Source organism: Mesocricetus auratus, unplaced genomic scaffold, assembly GCF_017639785.1.
Source record: "Mesocricetus auratus isolate SY011 unplaced genomic scaffold, BCM_Maur_2.0 Super-Scaffold_100707, whole genome shotgun sequence".
NCBI classification, from domain to species: Eukaryota; Metazoa; Chordata; class Mammalia; order Rodentia; family Cricetidae; genus Mesocricetus; species Mesocricetus auratus.
Window position 1 is genome coordinate 8,244,327 of NW_024429269.1, and position 22,689 is coordinate 8,267,015.

The following is a 22,689-nucleotide window of genomic DNA, read 5'->3' on the forward strand; positions in this document are numbered from 1 at the left end:
AGCTGTCCAAACTGTCGGGCTCTACGTTAATCCCTTTATGGTAAATAACTACTTGTGGAGCAAAATCACTTGCCAAAATGCTGTGTGTGTGTGTGTGTGTGTGTGTGTTTGTTTTTTTTTTTTTAGACTAGAATTTCTCTGTGAATCCCTGCCTATCCTGGAACCTAGAGATCCATCTGCCTCTGTGTACAGAGTGCAGATATTAAAGGCACGTGCCACCATGCCTGGCTTTTTTTTTTTTTAATTATATAAACTATGTAATCTTGAAGTTTATAGGGCACAGACGTGAAGACAAATGCTTATTCTATAAATGGATATCTCCTGTCAGGTAGGTTTGTGAAATGCAAAGGTAGACAATGCAGGAAAGGCATTGCTCTGTGCCATGTAGAGAATATTTGTTTAATTTTGCAGGAATTCTTGGGAGTTTCTGCTCACGTCCTTTAATTTTGCCTGTACTTTTACCACGTTTCCCCCTCACTGCACCCCATATCTCCCCACCAGGGGCAGTAACTGCTTTTAGTGTTCTTGCAGTTTCAGGGTGTACATAAGACTTTCTAATTAGATAGCAGGAATTGGAGTTGATTATCAACCTAGTAATGTGTTATATCAAGTTGTTGAACTATTGATAAATAATGGTAGTTACAGTTTGTATTCTGTTTCTTTCCAAGTTTGTTTCCCTGAAAGCTTCTCTCAGGCTCTGTAGTCACTCTCTACAAAAGCTAGTTTAGTTCTTAGTTAGTACACTGGGTTGTGATGTTGAGCAGTTCTGTTAGGTACATGAATAGTGGTGTTAATGAATTGAATCACATTTAGTAAAGCCCTGTTATATTTTGTTCTGTACCCAGGGAGGTACTCCTGTGTGGTACTTTTCATGAAATCCTTCTCAGTTCCAATATAAAACCATCCAGGACAGAACTTGTATAATGTTTTTATACTCAACAGTTGCTGTATAAATGTGAGTTATGAAAGTATTTGGTTTATTACATACAGATTCTTTATTTAATTGGTGTAAACAGGGACACAAGGACAATAGCTTTTCTAAGATTTTTTTTTTTGAAGGTAGCTTTTTTTTTTCTTGTCTTTCTAGGAGGTGGAAGAGTGGACTTCATTTTAAACGACTTACTCTTTTTTGTTTGGTTTTGTTTGGTGGTGGTGGTGGTGGTTGGTACTAGAACTGAACCCAGGACCTTGTATAATGCTAATGAGCACATACTCTACTATTAAACTGCCTCCTTAGCCCTCCATTCTTTTTTAATGAAAACAAATATATGTTTGGGTTTAGGCATGCTCAATTTGGCTGTTTGGTTGTGAAGGCTGAGTTCATGAAAACCCAGTAGGCTTATCATGCATAAAATGAGCATCAATGCACGGATAAGTTCATGAATACTTGTCTGCAAATATTCCTTAGTCCTCCCAAAAACCTTATTAGACTTTATATTGGGATTTTCAATATGATCATGATTTAGGATAGATTTTTTTTCAATCAGTGTACTAAGGTTGAGTTCTGTTGTGTTTTCACACTTAAAAGTTGTTGATGTTTACATAAGACTTCTCATGTGACTTAGCTGCTGTTTTTAAGGAGAGCTGAGGCATTTGTGAGGAATTCCTGCTTTCTAGAATTGGTGAAGGTTTGAACATTTAAGGTGTAGAGTTAAATTAGAAATGTTAAGTATTTCATCTTAATGTCTTATGGATTTGTGATTTTGTTGTTTTAATAACCAAAGGAACATTCCCCACTAGAAGTAACAAGAATAGGTTTTTCTTACCAGGGGAAGGCATTTTTGTTATTTTAAAAGATAACTTACAAGTATTGGTGGTAATTACATTAGACATTTTTGGTGACCATGGAAAATTATAAAAAATTCTAGCACTTTAGTTCTTTTCTTATAAATGCAGTTTTACATTAAATAGGGTAATATTTATTCTAGAAAATATGAATTACAGTGCTAAACCTGATTTTGTTTTGTGAATTTGTCATGGAAACTTTTGTAAAATGTTTCTTTACATGGAAATTTCACTCTAGGCAATCATTGATTTATATTTATTGATTTGATTTCACTTGTGGAACTAAGAGCCTCTCATTGAATGACTATTCAGATTTCAAAGTGACTTGAATTGTTTACATAGCTTCTACCTGAAAGATTTAGAATCTGTTTTCTGATAGTGAAACTAATATATATGGTGGCCAGAGTATCATATATGTTAACACTTTGGCGTGGGAGATAAGTTATCATAAGCTTTTACTACTTAAAATGTTATACATTTGCCTACTAGTTTTATAAATGATGTTGCCTTCAGAATTTGTGTGAAGGTAAAAAACTCAAACTATCTCGCATCTATTGTGCAATGGGAGTCTTGTCACTGTTAGATGCATTCTGATGTCCTAAGTATGATGATTACAGAAACTGTTCTGTTGCTCTTAAAAATGGACCCACACATGACAAAACCATGCATTTGGGTGACTCTCCCAACTTGTAAGGCTGAGGACTGTGGTGTGCATTGGTCTTTAGCGTCTTCACCAGCAGTGCCTCCTGCTAAAATGTGACAGTCTCCCAATGTTAAAGAAACTGGACGTGTGCTTTTCCTGTTATTTTTGTTAGGCATAAAAAAAAGTAATAAGCAAGTTTCTTTTTCCTGTTGTAACATTTTACAAAAGAGCTGCTAGTCAGGTCTTTATTCTTAATCTCAAACTGGATGTAAAAACTTAAAAATATTTTTTAATTTATTTTTTTAATAGTAGTATAAGAACTCTGGCTGCTATTTAGTTATTCTGTTTTCTGGATAGAAGCTATTTGAAAAGTCCAGTTTCTGTCCCAGGGTAGCAAAATGTACTTCCTCATCTTGTTGTTTTGTGCTTTATAACTTTACACTACCTTTTGAATATACAAACCTCATTCTTCATTGGACAGTGTGAAGGCTTTGATCTTTTTTGAAGTTAAATTCGAAGATGCATATGTCTTTGGCATTCCCTCGGCTCTGAGATGTACTAACCACTACATACAAAGGCCAGAGAGGCCAGGGCTAAGACTGTACTATGAGACTTACTGAGGAGTTTCCATAAATCAATATCAAATGACAGTTCTCTTAGATTTTTGTATTCTACTTAGTTTAAAAAAAAAAAGTACTTACCACAAGGGGCTAGTAAGTTTGTTGCTGTTTTTGCCAAACAAACTCAGCTAAAATCCCTAAAGTGACAGTATGGAGAAGATGACACATGACTCTGTTTTTGAGTGCATTTTCATGAATGTTGGAGCTTCTGAAGTCTTGAATGTATTGGGTCTGTCAAGGTACACATGTGCCTTTGTGAATATTCATTCTTGATCTCATTAATCAGGTGATTGAGTGGTGAAATGTAGCAGAGCTGAAGGATAGAACTTAATAATAACTTTGTGAACAAGTTGGAATTGTCATGTTACTGTGTAATTGGTTTGCTTTTAAAATGAACAATAAATTAAATAAAATAAAACATTGTCTTGTTTTTTATCTATTTTATATACCATTTCTATACTATAAGAAGTCATGCCTAATTTTTTGGGTACTTTATGGAGTAACATGATAGTTTTGCTATGTTAGTGTCAGTCTCTTGATCATTGTTGGGACTTGACTCTAATATTGGGAGCTTGTTTTTTAAAAAACTAAAACCTTACTTATTACACCAAATAGTTGTATCAGAAAACAGGTAGTGAGAACTAAAACAATTCTAGAAATACAAAAACTATAATTTGTGATGCATCAAATATTTCATACTATTAGTACATTAAACTTTTGAACATTTTTCATTATGGTAAGCCTGTTAACTGTGTAGCTATAAGCAGAATAAAAATTCTTTTTCGGATAAAACATTTGGGATACATAAGTTAGGTCAGAAAGGCATCTTGAAATCTAAGTTTTAACATGGAATTTGTTAAAAAGTAATCAATGTTCAGTTTAAAAGTAATCTCATATAGGAACTTTAATCTTGAAAGAGTAAGGCAAATTTGTTTTCCCCCGTTTTTTTTTCATACCAGGGCCACAGCCATCTCTGGGAGTTAGTTTTGGAACGCCATTCGGCTCAGGTATTGGCACTGGCTTGCAATCAAGTGGCTTAGGTTCTTCAAACCTTGGAGGTACACTTTACCTTTTCTCATATTTCATTGAGCTATTACATTGAACTGACGGTAGCCTAGAACCCATTTATTTCTAAGAGGATCTGCTGCTATTTGGGAAGTTAAGGTTCCATCTGGCAAAAAGGATTCTCCAAACATAATCGTTGCTTTCTAGCATTAGCCTCAGAGCTTAAAAAGTCATTCTGTCCTCTGGAAAGTAGATATAAAAAAGCACTAAAACTAAGTGGCAGGGAGTTTCATGTGTTCCAATCAGAGTGCTCCAATGTGAACTTGAGAATTAGTTTAAATCAACTTAGTTTTAATGGAAGTTTTAAAAAGTTGGTTCTAATAAAACTTTGAAATCCAGTCTACATTTAGATCACGTACATATTCCTGATCGTTATCTTTTTTACCTGAGAATGACCTCTCTAAACATAAGTCATTTTATTGTAAATTAAACAGTTCAACTTTTGTCATGTCTTTGTACTCTTGTCATATTTGCCTGTGCATACATAAGCAATTCAGATTATTCTAATTGTTTCATAAATTAGTAAGTCTATAAAACATGTTAATTATAAGTGTACCCAATTCCTTATGGATAATTGGGAACTTATTATATTTTGACAAAAGTATGATAGTCTAATGAAAGTTTCTGTATGAAGGTTCCACTAAAATATAGAGAGGCTACAAGCTACCACAGTTATTTCATAGAAACTGTTTAGAACCATGACAAGTAGCATAATCCCTCTTGACTACAATTCACTTTCCATAGTGTTTTTTATGAGCAGTGATAGTTCACTTTCAACTTAAGTTTTTAGTAAACCATTACAGAAGAGAAGGAATTTCAACTTTGCTGGAGGTACATCTTAGCTGGTAGAGTGCTTATCAGCACGCATGGAACCCTGGTTCTATCCCTAACTGCTAATAGAGAGAGAGTGGTTGTGCATACGTGGAGTCCCAGCACTTAGAAGGCAGAGGCAGGAGGATGAGAAGTTTTGGGTCATCCTCAGCTGCATGGGAAATAAGACTCTGTCTCCAAAATAATAATAATAACAATTTGGAGTTTGTATAGAGAATTCAAACTATCTTTGAGTCTTTAGAATTTCTTCATAGCTTTGTATGATGAAAAATATGTTTTAAGAGGTCAGAAAGTTTGTCAGTCAGTGTTAGCATGGAGAGTAGCGTGATTTACTGTAAACAATAGATGGAGGTAGTTAACTGTCCTGTAGCTAGTAAGGAGCAGAGAACACTTAGCCTGGAATATTGTAGCGTTTATACTGTTGTGTAAGGCATGCTTGCTTATGACTTTAGTCAGCCTTTTTATTTTTCCAATTTGAAATATGTTTCAGCTAGGCACATAGTTAATAGTCTATAGTTATTTCAGTGGTCAAAATACCAATATGATCTTGACTTTAGTACCCTCATTTTTAAAAATTGTTTGCTAGGTCATGAACTAGTCTGAATAGTTACAAAATAGTGTTTTGTTTAGAATTAATCTGCTCAAGGCGCCTTAGGTAAATGGAGTAAGTAGCAGACTGCCTAGATAAGTCATGTTTGTTTACACTGCGTTTATTTGACCTGTGGTGGTGGTTGGTTTTCTTGTGAGTAGCCTGTGATGTGTGTTTTATGTGCACTGTGTATTTTTCTATTACCTTCCACTAGGATTTGGAGCTAGCTCTGGTTTCGGAAGCGGCACCACAGGGGCCTCCACATTTGGATTTGGAACAACAGATAAACCCTCAGGAAGTCTTAGTGCAGGTTTGTGTGCTTCTGCCTGAATTCCAGGCAGGGTGAAAAGTACAATCATTTAACTCAAGATTACACACGTTCTTCTTCCCAGTAACTCCTGAAGATCTCTAATTCACTTTCTACTCTGAGGAAGCATGTTTGACTGACTAAATTGTGTAGCCTTACATTGTGTGACTGTATGTAACAAAACACAGTCAACTAGAGATTCAATTGAATGCTAGTGAGTGACTTTATGGTTGAAGGCCTTTTTCTTCTTTTTTTTCTTCAGTAACCCCATATTTATATTTTGGTAGTTTGCTTTTCTGTCCTAGAGAACTTTTTAAAATTTTTTTTGTAATTGGTGGATATTAGAGTTTACCCATGCTAGGGAAGGACTACACTACTGAACTATTTTTCCAGTATGCTTTACTGTTTCACCTTGAACCACAGTCTCATTGAGTTGCCCAGGCTGGCCTTGCACTCATGCTCCTGCCTCAGCCTCCTGAGTGACTGACACTGTAGGCCTGTACCACCAGGCAGCCTAACTAGGAGACACACCTCAGTCCAAACAGGTCATCTTTGGTTGTTAGTACCTCTGATTTCAAGGGGTAGTGTAGTTTATGAATAATGACTAACTTGGTTCTTTGTTCATTTTTAAATAGGTTTAATCTACTCCTAGTAGAAAACTCAAAATTATATTTACCTTTCTATTCACTTTATATGTGTAAATTATATTTGTCCTGATGTGTAATGTGTAAGGATAAATAGTATGTCTAAAATAATGATGCAACACTGCTAAAAAAATGTGTTCAAATTTAGGTAGTTCCACTTATAGTAATAAGTGTTTAAAGTCAGCAGTGCCAGAGGAAGAAGATTTGTAATTAGGGTATCAGGGCTAGAATCTAAATACTATGTCTGGTAGCCAGGCAGTCAGAATACCTGCTCTTCATTATAAAGGCTCTTAGAATGCACGTTATTGGCATTGTCTTGAACACTGAGGTGGATTGAGGCTTTCCTGAGGACTTGGGATTTAAGAGCAAGTCTCGATGCCTTGAAGGCCTTTTCTAAAATGTTTTTGGTAAGTCTCAGGAGGAAGACACTAACATAATGTGTATGTAATGATGTAATTACAGACAAGGAAGTTTCTGGCAGCTTGAATTTTCCTGGAGATTTCATTTATCTGTGCTAGCTTGTTTTCTTATTTTTGGTTGTGAGCCTAGCCTTTAACGGCTGAGCCATCTCTCCAGCCCCTGTGCTAGCTTGTTTTCTTAGTCTGTATCATTTGATTTCTGTCTCTCAAGATGCCCTTTAGCTGTTAGCTGAATTATTTTTCTGTCACGTTCCATGTTACAAATTCAAGGGCTGTAGACATTTCCTAATCTTACAGATTGTGTAATCTCAGATACAGATTTCCATTCATCCCTGTTTTTTATATTTGTTTTTGTGATTTTAACTTCTCATTTGAATATTTTCTTCCCTGAACATAAGGCTTTGGCAGCTCAAGTACGTCTGGGTTTAACTTCAGCAATCCTGGCATCACGGCATCAGCTGGTTTGACATTTGGGGTGTCCAATCCTGCCTCTGCGGGGTTTGGAACAGGAGGACAACTCCTTCAGTTGAAGAGACCTCCAGCTGGAAACAAAAGAGGAAAGAGATAAACATACGGGTCAATGTTGGGAATGCTTAGCTGGCGCCGCTCATTCTATGATTCTATTTTTCTAATGATGTAGTAATTGAACCTGCATCTCGGGAGATTTATAAAGTTTTGATATTCTTATTCTGGAAATTGAACTTTGTTTGTTTACCTTACCAAGCATCTTTCTTGTGAATTTAAAATCCAGTTGCAGTTTTGTTGCTATTATTTTTGATTCTCCATGTAAGAAATATTGTGATTAAATTACTGATTTTTAGTGGTGAAAAAAAATCCATCAACCTAAAGCCTATGATTTATCCTAGTGTTAATAGCAATGTTTTTGTTGCTAAGGTTTATGCTGTGAATACATGCACATTGGTTACTTATGCAGATAGTATGAACTCTAGGGCCTGTGCTAGAAGTAGTTTGTCCCTTGACAAAGCCTTTAGAACTGAACTGTGCATCAGGGCATCTTGTGGATATGTATGAAATTATATAGAGAGTAATGCACACAAAGTGTGTGCACATAAATATATATTTACACACCTACAACTCTTGCCTCAGACTCTTCTCCTTTTCTAGTGTATACAGTTAGTCACTTTATTCTTCAGACCCTCAGTGCTTATAGAAAGAGTAGCTCGGGGTACCTTGTCATCTCGTTTGTTTACTAGACATGGTTATTGACATAAATATTCAACTTCTGTTTTTATTTACACCTTTAGTAGCTACTCAAACTGAGGAATGCGCTGAGGTTCATCAAACAGATTTTAGAAGCCTTTATTATCCTGTATATTCTCATGATACTACTATAGGATCTTTTTTCATAAATGAAATGAACTTTTAGGAGTGTTTGTGAACTCCAGACTGATGTACTGGGGTAAAGAGCTATTAAGCCAAATTGAATCTATGCAGGTGAAGGATGCAATGTTAATTCAGTGAGAACTTATTTAGTTGTTCCAATACAGAGTTCCTTCCTATAGGGCTATTGAGAAACCAAATGAATGGCTTCTCAGCCTACTAATACCTTGAGTGCTTAGTTTGAACTAGAGAAACTGCATTTCATGGTAATAAGCCTTTGTAGCAACTGTAAACTTCCTGGTTTCAAGAGTGAGTGGACTTTCTGGAAGTGAGTGCCACAGGGTATGTCAGGTTGTATCCATGGAACCTCTCTTTGTGCTGCCATCTTGGTGTTGAGTGGGTGTAGAGGGAATTGCCTTAGGACCATGTCATCGTGAAATGTCTTTCAGATAGTTTTCAGATGGGATGAAAACATGGAATTGCACAAAAATAGTTTAATTTTTTACATGGAAGGTTTCATACATAATGTTTGTCAGTGAATATTTTCAGACTCATTTTCACCATGCACCTTTTTTTCTAAAATAGGTGTGGTGTATATAGGTACATATACACATATATATTTTTAGTATATTGTTAGTTGGGTTTGATTATAAAAGTACTGTTGGTCTGTTTTATTTATCTGCTTATAACTGATTGGCATTCCTGAGTTCAATATTTGCATCTTGATGCATTACAATAAGGAGAATTATTTGTCTCTGAGCACTAAACTTGTTTTTATTTGTAAATTTTTGTAATTCTGCAATCCTCAGTCTAGATTGTGGGGGAGGATAGGAAAAAGGTTTACTTTGGCATTTTAAATTACTACCAGTTACATATACCATTACAAAAGTACTGCCTTGTTGTTTTTTAAGGATATTGTATTGTGCTGCAAATATCTGAATATTTATATTTCTCTGGGTCTTTCCCCCCCTTTATATACATTTTCATGTGTTAAACCATTGGAGACTTGTAGCATTCTTTTGTGGTAGGGGTCAGAGTGCTGTCCTTGTCTCCTGTGTCTTCACCCTGTCTGGAGCCTATTATGGAAACAATAAAATTGTGTTAGTTGCTTTGAATCTTTGTAGGTCTCAGCAGTTGTGCATATATAATTTTGTTATTGCTTTATTCTCTCTTGGTTTGTTTGTTTATTTGTTTTTGTTACGTTTCTTGAGACAGGTTTCTCTGTGTAACTGCTGTGGCTGTCCTGGAACTTGCTCATGTAGACCAAGCTGGCCTTGCTACTTTATTCTCTTGGTTGGCTTTTATTTAGAGTTTCCTACATTAGTAAGTTACAGTCTTGCTCTCTTCTATTGTTTTTAACGAAAGCCTAAAGAAAATGGAGTACATTGGGACTGGCAGATGTCCAGTTGTTGGAACGCTTGTTATGCCAGTGTGAAGATCAGAAATGGCAGTGAAGACTGGATGATATGACGGCCCTCCTGATTGGAGACTCTGGAGGCAGAGGCAGCAGGTTGGGAAAACTAGCCACAAAAGCAAGCTCTGGGTTTGACCAAGAGACCCTGCCTCAGTGAATAAGGTGGAGAAGCACTCAAGAACGAGTCCTGAGTCCCAATTTCAACCTTAGTGTACTCCCCCACCCAGGCCACATCACACACACACACACACACACACACACACACACACACACACACACACACACACACACACACACACACAAATGGAAAGAGGGAAGAAGGATAGTAGGTTCTTTGCCACTTGGTTTTGTCTTCTAAAAATGAGAGCATTAAGCATCATAACTAGAAAGGTGGACATTGGAGCTGCCAATGTTGTTTGGGTCTTCTCAGACTGTCCCTTCCGTGTGTATGAGCGCTCATTCTGCTTGCTTTTTCTTTTCTTTTCTTCTTTTTTTTGTATTCTGATTTTATTGTTTTCTCTTAACTCCTCTTTAAACAAGCAGATTGACTTTGATCTCCCCGCTTTGTGACATATTCCCCCTTCCTGTGTCAGCTCAGAGGTTGCCATTGTGCTCTCTTTCTCCATACCCCAGTGGCTGTCCAGAGATCTCTTCAGCTGTTCCCTGTTGATAGTCAGTTGGGTTCAAATCTGTAGTTGTGGTGACTATCATTGCACATGGTATGCTAGAAGGCTCCAAGAAGTTAACAGGAAATGCCTACAACAGGCTGGTCAGTACCTTGTGGATTCTCACTGTCTCCTTTAAACCAGATTCCTCGCCCCTGCAGTACAAATGACTTGTGGTTAATTCTGCTGTTTGCTGATGGGGCAGTTGAGCAATCCCTACTAAGCAAACTCAATATAACCAATCAAAATGTGTATCGCTCTGGATTGCTATGGATGGTGCCAAGGAATAGGGGCTATAAAAAGCTCCATCCAGCTGAATGGCCTTCAGCCTCTAGACTGGTGTCTGCATACAGCAAAACTGCTTGTGGCTCTCAGCTTGGGGTTTTCTTCCCTGGGTTTCCTGCAGTTCTAATGCATTGACCAGGAAATGGTTTCATCTTTTTTGCCTCCCCAATTCTTCCCCCTTCCGGGGGTGGGGGTGGGGTGGGGAGGTGTTTCTAGGGCATTGGAGTGACTACTTGCCTGGCACCATGAGCCATTTAATCTGTAGGAGATTGGCTCTTCCAGGGAACTGGGACAAAGCTCCCGAATGTGCAGCTGAATCCAGGCCCATGAACCAGGTCAGGGGACCTCACTCTTCAGACTGGTAAGAACCCAGTTTATATGGTTTTGGTTCCAGCTAGCTCTCTCCATTGAGTGGAAGAGAACAGTTGTCTAAGAGTCCTAGAGCTGTCTGAATAACCTGGTTAAAAACAGCAAAGGACAACAATTCTGCAGTGACTTCTGAGCATTGGGTGAGGGGTGGGAGTGGGGAATCCTGTATATTTGAAGAACTGAAAAAGTGACTTCGAGTCCTCTACTGGATGGACAACAGAGTAAACCTACACCTTTAGACTATTACAGTTTCCAAAATGGAGAATATTTGGGGTAGACAGTGAGTGTCAAACTCTCCTAGAAAACTTTGCTTTTTATAAAATATTTTGGCTGTATTTGGGGGTAGGATGACCCCATGAGGGGTCACTGGATATAGAGATAGTGAGGTGTTTAAGACTGTTAAGGAGATTGAGAGCGCCCCAATCAGTTTCCTTACATTGATTGGTGGCGGGACACTGTCCTCTCAGTATGTGATTCCTAAAAACCTGCTTAGAAAATCATGATAGTAGGGTAATGGTGTCTTAATATAGACCAGAGCCTAACCAAACCTTTGAAGAAACCTGTTTTAGCTGAGGAGGCAGCAAAAGTCTCCATATGTACAGTTGTGTTCCCCCTGACTGCCACCACCCATGCCACCAGCACCTGGTAGGAATGGAGCCCTGATACTCCTAGACTGGCCAGTGTCAGCATCATCAACCCCCACAGCACAGAGCCATCACTTGGAACTGTCCCTTCTTTGGGAATAACCATTCCTCTGAGACCCTTGGGATCACTGGATAGAGCTCTATACACCCCAGTGGGAAAAGAGCAAAGAAAGCCCAATCTCGGCCTATTGGACATGATAGATGTCCTGGATGCTCTGCAGTTACTGTTCTGCCTTGGAAGCCACTCTATTTTGACCAATAAGGACATGTCGCAGAAGGCGGTTTACCAACCTTTCCTCCCACTGACTTCTTAAATTGGAAAAAAATCACACACAACCAGATGACATCCAAGTCCAAGACCTCCTTTCTGAGGAGGTCCCATTGGGACCCTGGTGATGGTGGGGTGTAGGGTTGAAGAAGCTCAGGTGATAAATTAGAGATTCTTTTAATCAGAAACAAAAGAGGTAGAAAGGCAAATGGGGAGGGGGGAATGGAGGAGCTAGGAGGGATCTCAGAAGTGCTTCAGGGACCTGTGGAGAGCCTGTATCTGTTCTATGAGAGGTTCTGAAGCAGTCTACACTCCATTTGACTTCAAAGTAGCCAAGAACCAACAAATAGTTAATTCAGCTTTTGTTGACAAAGCTCAGAGACATCAGAAGCAAGCTGTGGAGGTTTTGAATGAAAGCCAGCCAGTTGCTAGGGGTGTCTTAGTTCCTGAGACTAGGAAGCCAAATGTGAGGCAGATCAAAGGTTAAAAAGAAAAGTAAATGTGCTGGCTGTTACCTTGAAAGGAACACCAGGGCACCCATGGGGCAGTGTCTGACCAAATTGGCACTGAGGCCAGTGGGGAGGCTGATAGGATGGACCACCTTGCTCAGAGGTGAAAATTGGCTCAACCAGTGTACATATTGCCATAGAAAGACCCATTGGAAAAATGAATACCCACTGAAAGCAGAAAATGCCTGCTCAGGTCCCGTGTGAGGAGAGACTGGATGTTAGCAGCCTAGGCAGTGAAAGAGCCCCCAGGAAAATGAGAATGTAGGTTTAGCTGCTATAGAAAACAGGAAGAGTAGACTAGGGACCATTCCATTGGGCCTGCAAGAGCATAGTCGAAATAACTGCTGGAGCTGACCAGTTGATCTTATATGGACACTGGGACCACCTATTTGATTGTGACCTAAATCATGCCCTGCCCTCTTCCAGAAACACTACCATTTGTGGGAGCTACAGGCAGCTTCTCATCCCTGACTTTTGGAGTCTGGGAAGCCATGAAGTTACCCATGACTTTCTATATGATCCTGGTTGTACAGTGCTTCTTCTGGGTCCACCTGGGAATGCTACATGTTCAAATTACCTTTAATTTCCCAGGACTGGGAAGACCTGAAACAAAAATTCTGACTCCTACTGTTCACTGAGAAAAGGAATGATTATTTGGCCAGACTAAGAAGCCATAACAGGGACCTGAGCTCCCTCTTGAAGTTCTTGAGTTATGGGCTGAAACATTCCTCCAGTTGAGACCAGGGATAGCCCACTCGCCAGAGGCAGTGTCCCTCTCAAAGGGGCACAAGTTGGGGGCTAGAAAAACTTAAAATACAGAATTCTCTAGTTGTATCAGACACCTCTCCTGCCAGGCCAGAAACACAAGACTGATGATTACCATCCGTTACAGGACATAGGGGCATCCAGCTGTCCCCAGCCCTTACACCCTTCACGGTCTGGTCCTGCTGAGGCTCCTTTCTTTAGATGTAAAGGATCGCCTTTTGCATCCACACCCTCCATCCCGGCTGTCTGTTTTTGCCTTCCAATGGGAAAGTCCTGAAAACTGACCAAAGACAATTAACTTGGACCAGATTGCCCCAGATTTAAAATTTCCCTTACCATTTTTGTAACTGTACACTGCTCCAATATGTAGATGATTTATTGCTGGCTGGAGCCACCAAACAAGACTGGTGGGGACATAGCACTCTACCCTGCTATGGAAAACTAAATATAAACTCTAGTAAAAAGCCCTAGTCTGGCCAGGTGTTCTGACCTTTAATCCCAGCACTTGAGATCAAATTGAGTCTGCCTCCTGTCTGTCCCAGGCTAGCCAGGGTGATGTAGAGAGACCCTGTCTCAAAACAAAACAACCCCCACACCACACAATCCGAGTATCTCGGGTTTCATTGTGAAGGGGGCAACACTAACTTAGTCCTCAGAGAAAGCAGGCTGTTTATTCAGTTCTGCAGCTCTCAGATCTGAGGGCTTCTTGGAGAGGCTGGTGTCTGTCTAGGTATCAGATTTCTTTGTTTTGGAAAAACCAGCCTTGTAAAGCTGCAGAACAGGGAGAAAGCCTCACTGTGGAGACAAAGGCCAACAGAAAGTATTTGAAGATATCAGACAGGTACTTATATGTGTGCCAACATGCTGTCAGATGTTGGGGTCTTGGCATTACCCCAACATCTGAATATTATATGAAGCTTGTCTTCATAAACAGCTGGGATCAATGGCTTTGTGCTGGTCAACCTGCCTCTGTGCACTCGATGCTACAACACTTGGTAGGACTGACAAATTGTGAGAATTTAACTCTTGGCTCCATACACAAGTGATAACTTCACTGGGATAGAAAAGTCAACACTGGCTCACACATGCTAGGATGGCTGGATAGCAGGGAATGCTATGTGAAAACCTATGCATTCAACTATAAGTGGTTCACAATCTAAATCCAGCAATATTATTGCCTGTTGGGCCAGGCTAGCCAAGTCATGACTACATTGAAGTCATGATGAGGTATTTTCTGGCAGGCGGATCTAACAGGCATACCTGAAGTCTCTGATGTAGCATGTCCTACTGATGGTAGTAGTTTTATAAAAGGATAAGGGTACTCCGATGGGCCTCAATTCTGCTAAGGCAAAGCTTCTTCCCAAGGGAACCAGCACAAAAAATAGAACTCAGCTTCCACAGGAGTGCTGCAGCTGGCAGCGGGGTGACTGAGTATGTTTACAGATTTGTGTGCTTGCACCATGTTGCATGTGCTCAGAGCCCTGTACAAAGAAAGGGTCAACAATAACTCAGGGAGGAAAGACATAAACTATGTCAAAGAGATCATAGAACTCTTACAGGATGTGTAGTCCCTAAGCAAGGGCTGCCGTGCAGCGTTGGGGACACCAGAGGGAAATGCCACAACTTCCGGGGGAAACTGCAGAGTAGGCCAAGAGGTGAAAAACCTTCCGGCTTGAATAGGAAGGGCAGGTCTGACAGTTGCTACAGCCTCGTTATTTCCAAGCTAGCTAGCTAAATGACCTGGCTTTAGACTGAAAATGGGGACAGTCTCCCCAGCTGTGGTGGTAATTTCACAGATGAAGATAGCCATCACTGAAGCCATTACCTTTGTTAAACAGTGCCATCAGGGACCTTATGCCATCTGGACATCTCTGGAAAGTGTGTTGATACTTACATTCCTACTTCCCCATGTAGCTTGACTAACTTGTGAACAGTGTAACACCTGTGCCTGGAATTACCTGTGATGGGCTGAGGACAGGAGAATGCTGGACGAGTCCCATTTGAGACTGTGGTTGTTGACTTTACTGAACTCCCCCCAAGCTAGGGGCCGCAAACGCTTGTCTTTGTATGTGCATCCTCAGGTTGGATAGAAAGAAGCCTTTCCTGTGCTTACAGAAAGGGCACTTGAAGTAGGGATGGCTTCTAAAAGAATAATTTCTGGCTTTGGAATTCCTATTACTATAGGGTCAGACATGGGCCAGCATTTACAGCAGAGATAGTACAGTTGGTAGCTAGAGGGTTAAAAATCACCTGGAAGCTATACAAACCATATTATCCATAGAGCTCTTTGAAGGTGGAGTATGTGGTCAGTAAAGTTAAACTATAGCAAAATGCTCACAAAATAGTTGCTTTGTTAAGAATCAGATCTATTCCCAGACAGGGTTTTCTGTTTCTGAAACCCTTTGTGTACATCCTCTCTTTGTCAGAGAAATACAGGGGAATTTAAAGGGATTGGGCAATATCACTTTAAGACAGCGCATGCAGGGGATCTTCTCAGCTTTGCCCCCATTCATCATAAAGCCAGGAGCAGTAGCCTGTACGCCTAACTACAAACACAGATCCCTTTAAACCAGGAGATGCGGTCTGCATAAAAGAACGGAATGTCCAGGCCCTGAAGCCTTTGTGGAAAGATCGACTCACTGTTACTTTATCCACTCCCACTGCAGTAAAGGCGGCCAAGATGACTCCCAGCAAAAAGAATTCAGCTTCCAATAACTGGGAATGTGTTATTGATCCAGCGGCACCATGCAAGCTGACCATCCGAAGGAATCCAGCCGCACCACCAAGGGAATTGAAGAGATCAAGAAGCACAGCTAGACGAGAGAATAACAGCTCTGCTTCAGTCACTCCAAAAAGCTGACTCACTTGCTCATGACGGAACCTTGAGGAATCAGCCATTGGTGGGACAAGCAGACTGCTGCTCTTATTACTGGCTTGTGAATGCATTGCCAATCCCTTGCTCTTACCTCTTCTAATCCTCCTGCTTTGGGTCTTTGCTCCAGGATTCAGATGGCTGCCCCAGCAGACTAGTGGCCAGAGGCTCCTGTTAGCCATCTCTTAACCTATTTTTTTTCCCACAGGATGCATGGCTATTATCTGTTTCTGTTAACTTGGTCTCTGAGCCATTCTGTGATTCTTGCATGGGGTTACCTGGGCCCTGTTCTGTCACACTCATTGAATCTCAGGAAAAGACCTCAAGAACTTGTGACCATAAAGACCAATGCACCTGTTTTAACCCCCAGTGTCTGCCCCGTTTCGTGAATGGTTAGAAATTCAAAGATAGGACAGAACCTTATTACCAAAACACAGCCTCTGATCCTTCTGTACCAAAGACAATCTCTTTTGATGTATGTGGAATTGTAGGACAAGCTCAATCCATTGCAACAGGTTATGTGGCAGGCTCCAACAAGGACAGACGTACAGTCAATAAAATAATTCCCATGTAAACAGTCTCATCTCTCCTGGTCTAGGACAAGCTAGCTGTACAATTTTTGGGGGCACCTGGTTCCCCAAAGAAACTGAGGACAACATAGTAATGTCTTCAGTTGGGTAGTTGGGTTGCCTCCAGGTGGGTGTAACCACATCCTGCTGTGAGTCAGGGGCTTATATTATGCTGACTTCATTGTCTTCAAGCCAGCAAGCCCAGAATTGAGAAAGTTTCTCTGTCTTGAAGTACTCATAGCCAACTCGAACCCTGGGACTCTCCTGCAGGTTGAAGGGTTAGTGTCTTGCTCTGAGCCTACACCTCTGTAACCTTTCTACTATGAGGCTGCACCTGCATCTATTCTTAATCATGATAGAGACTGTATCTTAGTCTCTAAACATCTATTCTTGTTATGTATATGGGAGGGCTTGCCACAGGAGATGACTGGCCCTGGGATGCTGGATGATTTAGTCTTCTAGAGCCTTATAATGAGATCAGATACCCCACTTAACTACAGGGGTCTGGCTTCTCAAAACTTAAATCACTGGGAAAACTATTGCCCAGTGGGGAAGCAAGCATGTCACTTCACCTGTGGAAATCTTAGCATGTTTGGGCCAGAGGTTTTAGGATGGTACCACTCAAAGGGCTGCTGTGAACCAAACTCCGATCTACTGTCAAACTGTTCCCCCTCTGACAGGGACGGAATGATATGAAGTGCATTGGCTCTTTGGGAGAATAGCAGGAACTCCACCGAATTTGCCAGACTCCTGTGTACCGGTGCTTTCACATGGCCTTTTTCCTTCCTGTCCTCTCTAGAAAAGGGAACAGCCAAAGGATGGGTATGCAAGGGCTGGATATTCAGAGAAAGAAAAACAAACAAAACCCTCACCAGCTGTAAAAATCTGTGACTAGGAAGGCAATGACTGGCCCTTGGAACATTTAACTCAGTATTCTCTGGTCCAGTCACTAGGACAGGAGATAGATCCCAGGTCTAGCATAACTGTCTCTGTATGTTAAACTGAACATTAGGCCACAGACTGTTCTTGGATTTATGACTAATACAACTTAACACTGCTCTTGAGATAAGCTATGTAGTGCAATTTATCAAAACCACTTGATTTTAGACTGTCTACCTGCCTCTATGGAAAGTTCAGCCTAAGCAGAACAGCAAAGACTATAGACAGTGTCACAGATGGAATGACACGGCTTCATTGTGTCCCAGTCCAAATTTTAAAGGCTTTGGGACCTCCAGGATTTATTTGGAAGCTGGTTTTGGCTTTTGGGGAATTCAAAAGCCTCACAGGTGCTATGCCTTTTAATCCTGATTGGTTGCTTGATTCTGTTCTCTAATTCCCTTGGCCAAAAACATCTCTATGCCCATAAAAAGCACATTTGAGATAAAAACTGACATTTATGATGCTATGGAAATAAACACCTATAAGCCAAGATGATGTTCTGTGACCCAAAACAGGATCTTATCATCGAAGCAGGGGAATGTAGAGGAAGGCCTCAAGAAGCCGCAGGCTAACATTCTTGTGATATCACTGTGTCCCTTCCTTCCTGCACTATAAATGGCTTGTAGATTCTGCTGCTTGGGTGAAAAATTCTGCCTGTGGGGGGAATTGAGCAAGCTTGCTTATAACCAATCAAAATATATATCGCTCTGCATTACTGTGGATGGCCAAAGGAATGGGTTAAAAAGGCTCCATTCAGCCAAATGTCTGCTGGACTGGTGTCTGCATACAGTAAAACTGCTTCTGGCTCTCAGCTTCCGGTTTCCTTCCCTTGATTTCCTGTCTCTTGTGCCGCATATGGTAAATGCTTCTTTGTGATTGATTCTTTAAAGGATTTGCTAAATGGTATGTAAAGTGTGTTTTAAAATTTGATTGTCCCTCACCCCAATTGCTCTGTACATTACTACCAGTATGTAACAGTATCCATTTCCTCATATTTATAATCCTAATTCTCAATGTAAATCAGTTGAGCTTTTAAATATGTGTGCCCACACATATTAGTCTTTTGCATTCATGTAATTGCATTCAGCAGACTTGGTCTTTTTGTTTTTGTTTTTTGTTTGTTAGTTTTGTTTTGCCTTTGTCTTTTTTTTAGCACCAGGTCTTTTGACAGTTTTTCCTTGGTAGCTCCTATAGGAGCTCTGTTAGTGGATACTAAGATTTTTTTATTTTTATTTTTTTGCTGTGTGCTATCTGGAGTCAACTGGTTTCAGAACTATGACTTTACACTGCATGATCTTTTCTAACCTAGACCTCAGCTTTTCAGCTGAAAATGAACCTGATATGCATGGGTGGTCGTATTAAGACAACAGTCCACTAGAAATAGTTTACAAAGAATCCTGTCTTGTGTTCATTCTTTTTGTTTTTGTGTGGGGTATCTGTTCTAGGACACTTTAATTTGCATGTTAATTTTCATTGTTTCATTCGTTTGTGAATTGTTGTTTTCACTCTACCCTCTTTGTCATCTGTCTCCTCTCCTATGGAAAATCTACCCAACAAGCCCCCTCCTAGTTTATTGTTTTATGTCTATGGTGTTTTGCCTGCATGCTGTATCTACACATCACATGTGTACCTGGTGCTGTAGAAGCCCAGGAAAGGGCACTGGATCCCCCAAACTGGAGTTATAGGGGTTGTGAGCTGCCATGTGGGTGCTGGCAACTGAGCCTGGGCCCTCTGGAAGAGCAGGCAGTACGTGTATGCACTGAGCCTGGGCTCTCTGGAGGAGCAGGCAGTACGTGTATGCACTGAGCCTGGGCCCTCTGGAGGAGCAGGCAGTGCGTGTGTGCACTGAGCCATTTCTCCAGCCCCAACCCTACTCCTATCGTTTCTCCCTTTGTGATTTACTGAGCTTAGAGTTTTTATGCCTGAGCATGAGTGGGATGTTTTTTACTGAATCAAGGGCAACGTACTAGTTGCATCACTGAAGAAAATGACACCCCTCCCTCACAGCTGTTGAGCCATTGGTAGTAGTCCTTTGGGACAAGTGGGGCCTTGCTGGATGTTTTTGTATTTAGCTCTTTTTTTCTTTCAATTTATGTTTATATTTTGCTATGTAGCTCAAAGTTGCATCTTTCTGGGTCTGCCCCTGAAGCTTGGATTATAGGTACACATCACTAATGTTCACCATCTAGGACATTTGCTGTTTAAGATACGTTTTTTTCCAAGCTTGATTTTTCTTTAAAAAGTCTGTTTTATTATTTAAATTTTTTCCATTTTGCATACCAACCCCAGCTCCCCCTCCTCCCCCTTCCCTCTCCCCACCTCCTCCTATCCACTCCTCAGAGAGGGTAGGGCCTCCCTTGTAGGAGTCAACAAAGTCTGACATACCAAGCTGAGGCAGGACCAAGCCCCTCCCCCCCTTGATCAAGCTATCCCACCATAGGGAATGGGTTCCAAAAACCCAGTTCATGCACACGAGATAGGTCCTGGTTCCACTGCCAGCCTCCACTCCCCTCCCAAAAGAAGATCAAGCCACATAACTGTCACCCACATTCACGGGGCCTCGTTGGGTCTCATGCAGGTTCTGCAGCGTCTCTGGTCCTTCAACCCCCTCACGTGCTCTCCCATACCCCATAGCCTCCTTGATGCTTTCATGTCACATGTGTCTCATTGACTGCCCTCCTCTGCTCAACTCCACGACTGTGGTCTTTGTAGTCTCCTAGCTGTGTCCTCACTCCTCTCCCACTTACGTTTATACATATAGATGTTATAAGTTAGATCTACATATGAGACAATGTTGTCTCTGTGAGTCTGGGTTGCTTTGTGTAATGCTTTCCAGGTCACCCATTTTCCTGATATCTCTGTAGATGCTACACAAACGGGTCATCTTCTGAAATTTTCTTTAGTGAGTTTCATGCAAGGTATTTTGATCATTTGGCTTCCACTTTTCCACCTAACTCCTTCCAGATCCACCTTACCTCCCTACCACAACTTAATGCCCCCCCCTTAAATAACCGGGTTTGTAGCTGTCCATATACTTACAGGTGTGGGGGCATCCAGTAGGACGTGGTCAGGCTACCAGGACTTTGCACAAGCCTACCAAGTTTGTACCCTTGAGGAAAGCTGACTCTCCTGATCCCAGAAGTCTGTCCATTGCTCCTCAGTTAGGGGCAGGGAACCATGTACCTCTTCCCCCTCCATGAGAGAATGTTGACTGGCTTGACTTGTTCAGGCCACCACAGCTGCTATGAGTTAATGAACACAGTGGACCTGTCGTGGCCAGAAGACCCTGTTCTCCTCTTTTATCCTTCCTTGCTTCCTTGCTTCTTTGCTTCCTTGCTTCCTTCCTTCCTTCCCTTTCATGTCCTTCCTTCCTCTTCCCCCTCCCTCTGTCCCTCCCTCCCTCCCTCCTTTTATCCTCAGAGTGTACCCATTGCTGCCGGCGTGTTCATGGTTGTAGAACCATGTACTACTGTAGTATGGGCAGCTTCTCAGAAACTATCCTTGAAGAAATGAGTCTCTTCTCTACGCAGCCATTAGCTGCAAATAATTCCTCATCTAGAACTGGGACTTCATGAGTCCCTACACTTCCATGCTGAAATTTTGGCTGCCTTGATCTTGTACAGGTCTTGTACTTCCAACCACAGCCCCTGTGAGGTCACAAACAGTTGGAAGAGTCCTATAGTTCTCTGTTTTCTACAAAGAAAATGCTCTCAACGGTTTTTTTTTGAAATGACCAGTTTTAGTCCCATCTTTACACTGGTGGAAATATAAATGGCTTAAGGTTAAAATTTAGCTTTCATTATTTCCTGAGTCAGTCATGTCTTCCTTTGCTTGCTTCTGTTCTCATTGTCTTTGCAGTTTGTGGGTACCCTTTGAAGTTTTGATTTCATTATACCAATTATTAAAAATTCATGTAATTCAAATTTATTTCCCTTTTCCACTTTTAGAAGTTCTAATTGGTCCTTCAAAAGTCATGTCTGGCCACTTTTTGATAGTAGTACTCAACATATTTATATTTGTCTTGGATAATTTTAATGTTTAAAGTGGTTGAGGGGCTGGGCATGCTTGTAGTCACAGCATTTGGGAAGCAGAAGCAGAAGAATCTCTCTAAGTTTGAGGCTGTATTGAAAGTTCTAGACCAGCCAGGGCTACCTAGCAATACCCCATTTCAGAAATCAAAGTACTAGGGAGGCAGAGGCAGGTAGACCTCTGAGTTCAAGGTCAGCCTGGTCTAGCAAGTTCCAGGACATCCAGGGCTACACAGAGAAACCCTGTCTTGGAAACCCCTCCCCCACAAAAAGTCAAACAATTAAGGGTCATATTGTGTTTCAATCTTGCTGACATTTGTTCATTGTGACTAGTCTGTTCCCTTTTGTATTGTTATTTGTAAGCTTGTCTTTGACAGGAATTTATCATTTGGAAATTTCTTGAGGCTGATGATAAATTCTTCTGAGGCAGTTTGCATTTGTTTCTGTGAGGCTCCTGAATGCACATCCTAACAGGACCTGGTTAAAATAAATCCCACTTAGAGAATCTTCTTGAGAAATAAGTGGTTCATACCGCAGTTTCTCTCCTTTTCCTTCCCTTTTTGCTTGCTTGTTTGTTTGATTTTTAGTTTTGAAACAGCCTAGAACCCACTAAGTAGCCCAGGCTGGCTTTAAACTTGGTGTAGTCCTCCTGGCTCTGCATCCAAACTGCTGGCCGCCCCTTGGCCCACACTTCCTTCTGAGAATCATGCCAAAATAATGAATTCTCAGATCATAGATTAATTTTTCCCTTTAAGAAGCCAAGGCTATAAGAGCCAAGCTATCTACCTACCTACCTATCTATCCATTTATTTATTTATTTATTTATTTATTTATTTATTTATTTATTTATTTATAAGACACCTTTGTGGGGAAGAGGGGACAATGGTATTGACAAAAGGTTGACAAGCTATGGCATGTGAACCAAATCCATCTGCTGTGTTTGTAAATAAAGCTTTATTGGTGTACAGCCCATGTCGGTTTGTAAGTTGCCATGGTACTTCTGCAGTTGTGAAGGCAAACAGGTCTTCTAACCTATTACAGAAATAGCTTGCTGCATATCCTGGTTTATGGGGGTTCACTCATCTTCCCTCACATGGCTCAAATAGGGCACAAAGTTG

General features: G+C 40.9%; 1 protein-coding gene across 4 annotated transcripts in view; it reads left to right on the top strand.

Annotated features, from left to right (window-relative positions):
- Nup58 (nucleoporin 58) overlaps nucleotides 1-22,689 on the top strand; it is a 56,909-nt gene that overhangs the window by 27,261 nt on the left and 6,959 nt on the right. For 2 of the 4 annotated variants that reach the window (XM_040740558.1, XM_040740556.1), the window contains 3 exons: nucleotides 4,008-4,106; nucleotides 5,748-5,843; nucleotides 7,302-9,359. In XM_040740558.1, the coding sequence (XP_040596492.1) occupies nucleotides 4,008-4,106; nucleotides 5,748-5,843; nucleotides 7,302-7,471 (365 nt within the window). In that variant the 3' untranslated portion in view covers nucleotides 7,472-9,359. Of the gene's footprint in view, nucleotides 1-4,007; nucleotides 4,107-5,747; nucleotides 5,844-7,301; nucleotides 9,360-22,689 lie in introns of those variants that run through there. The other 2 variants (XR_005875086.1, XM_040740557.1) reach the window with 1 other exon arrangement.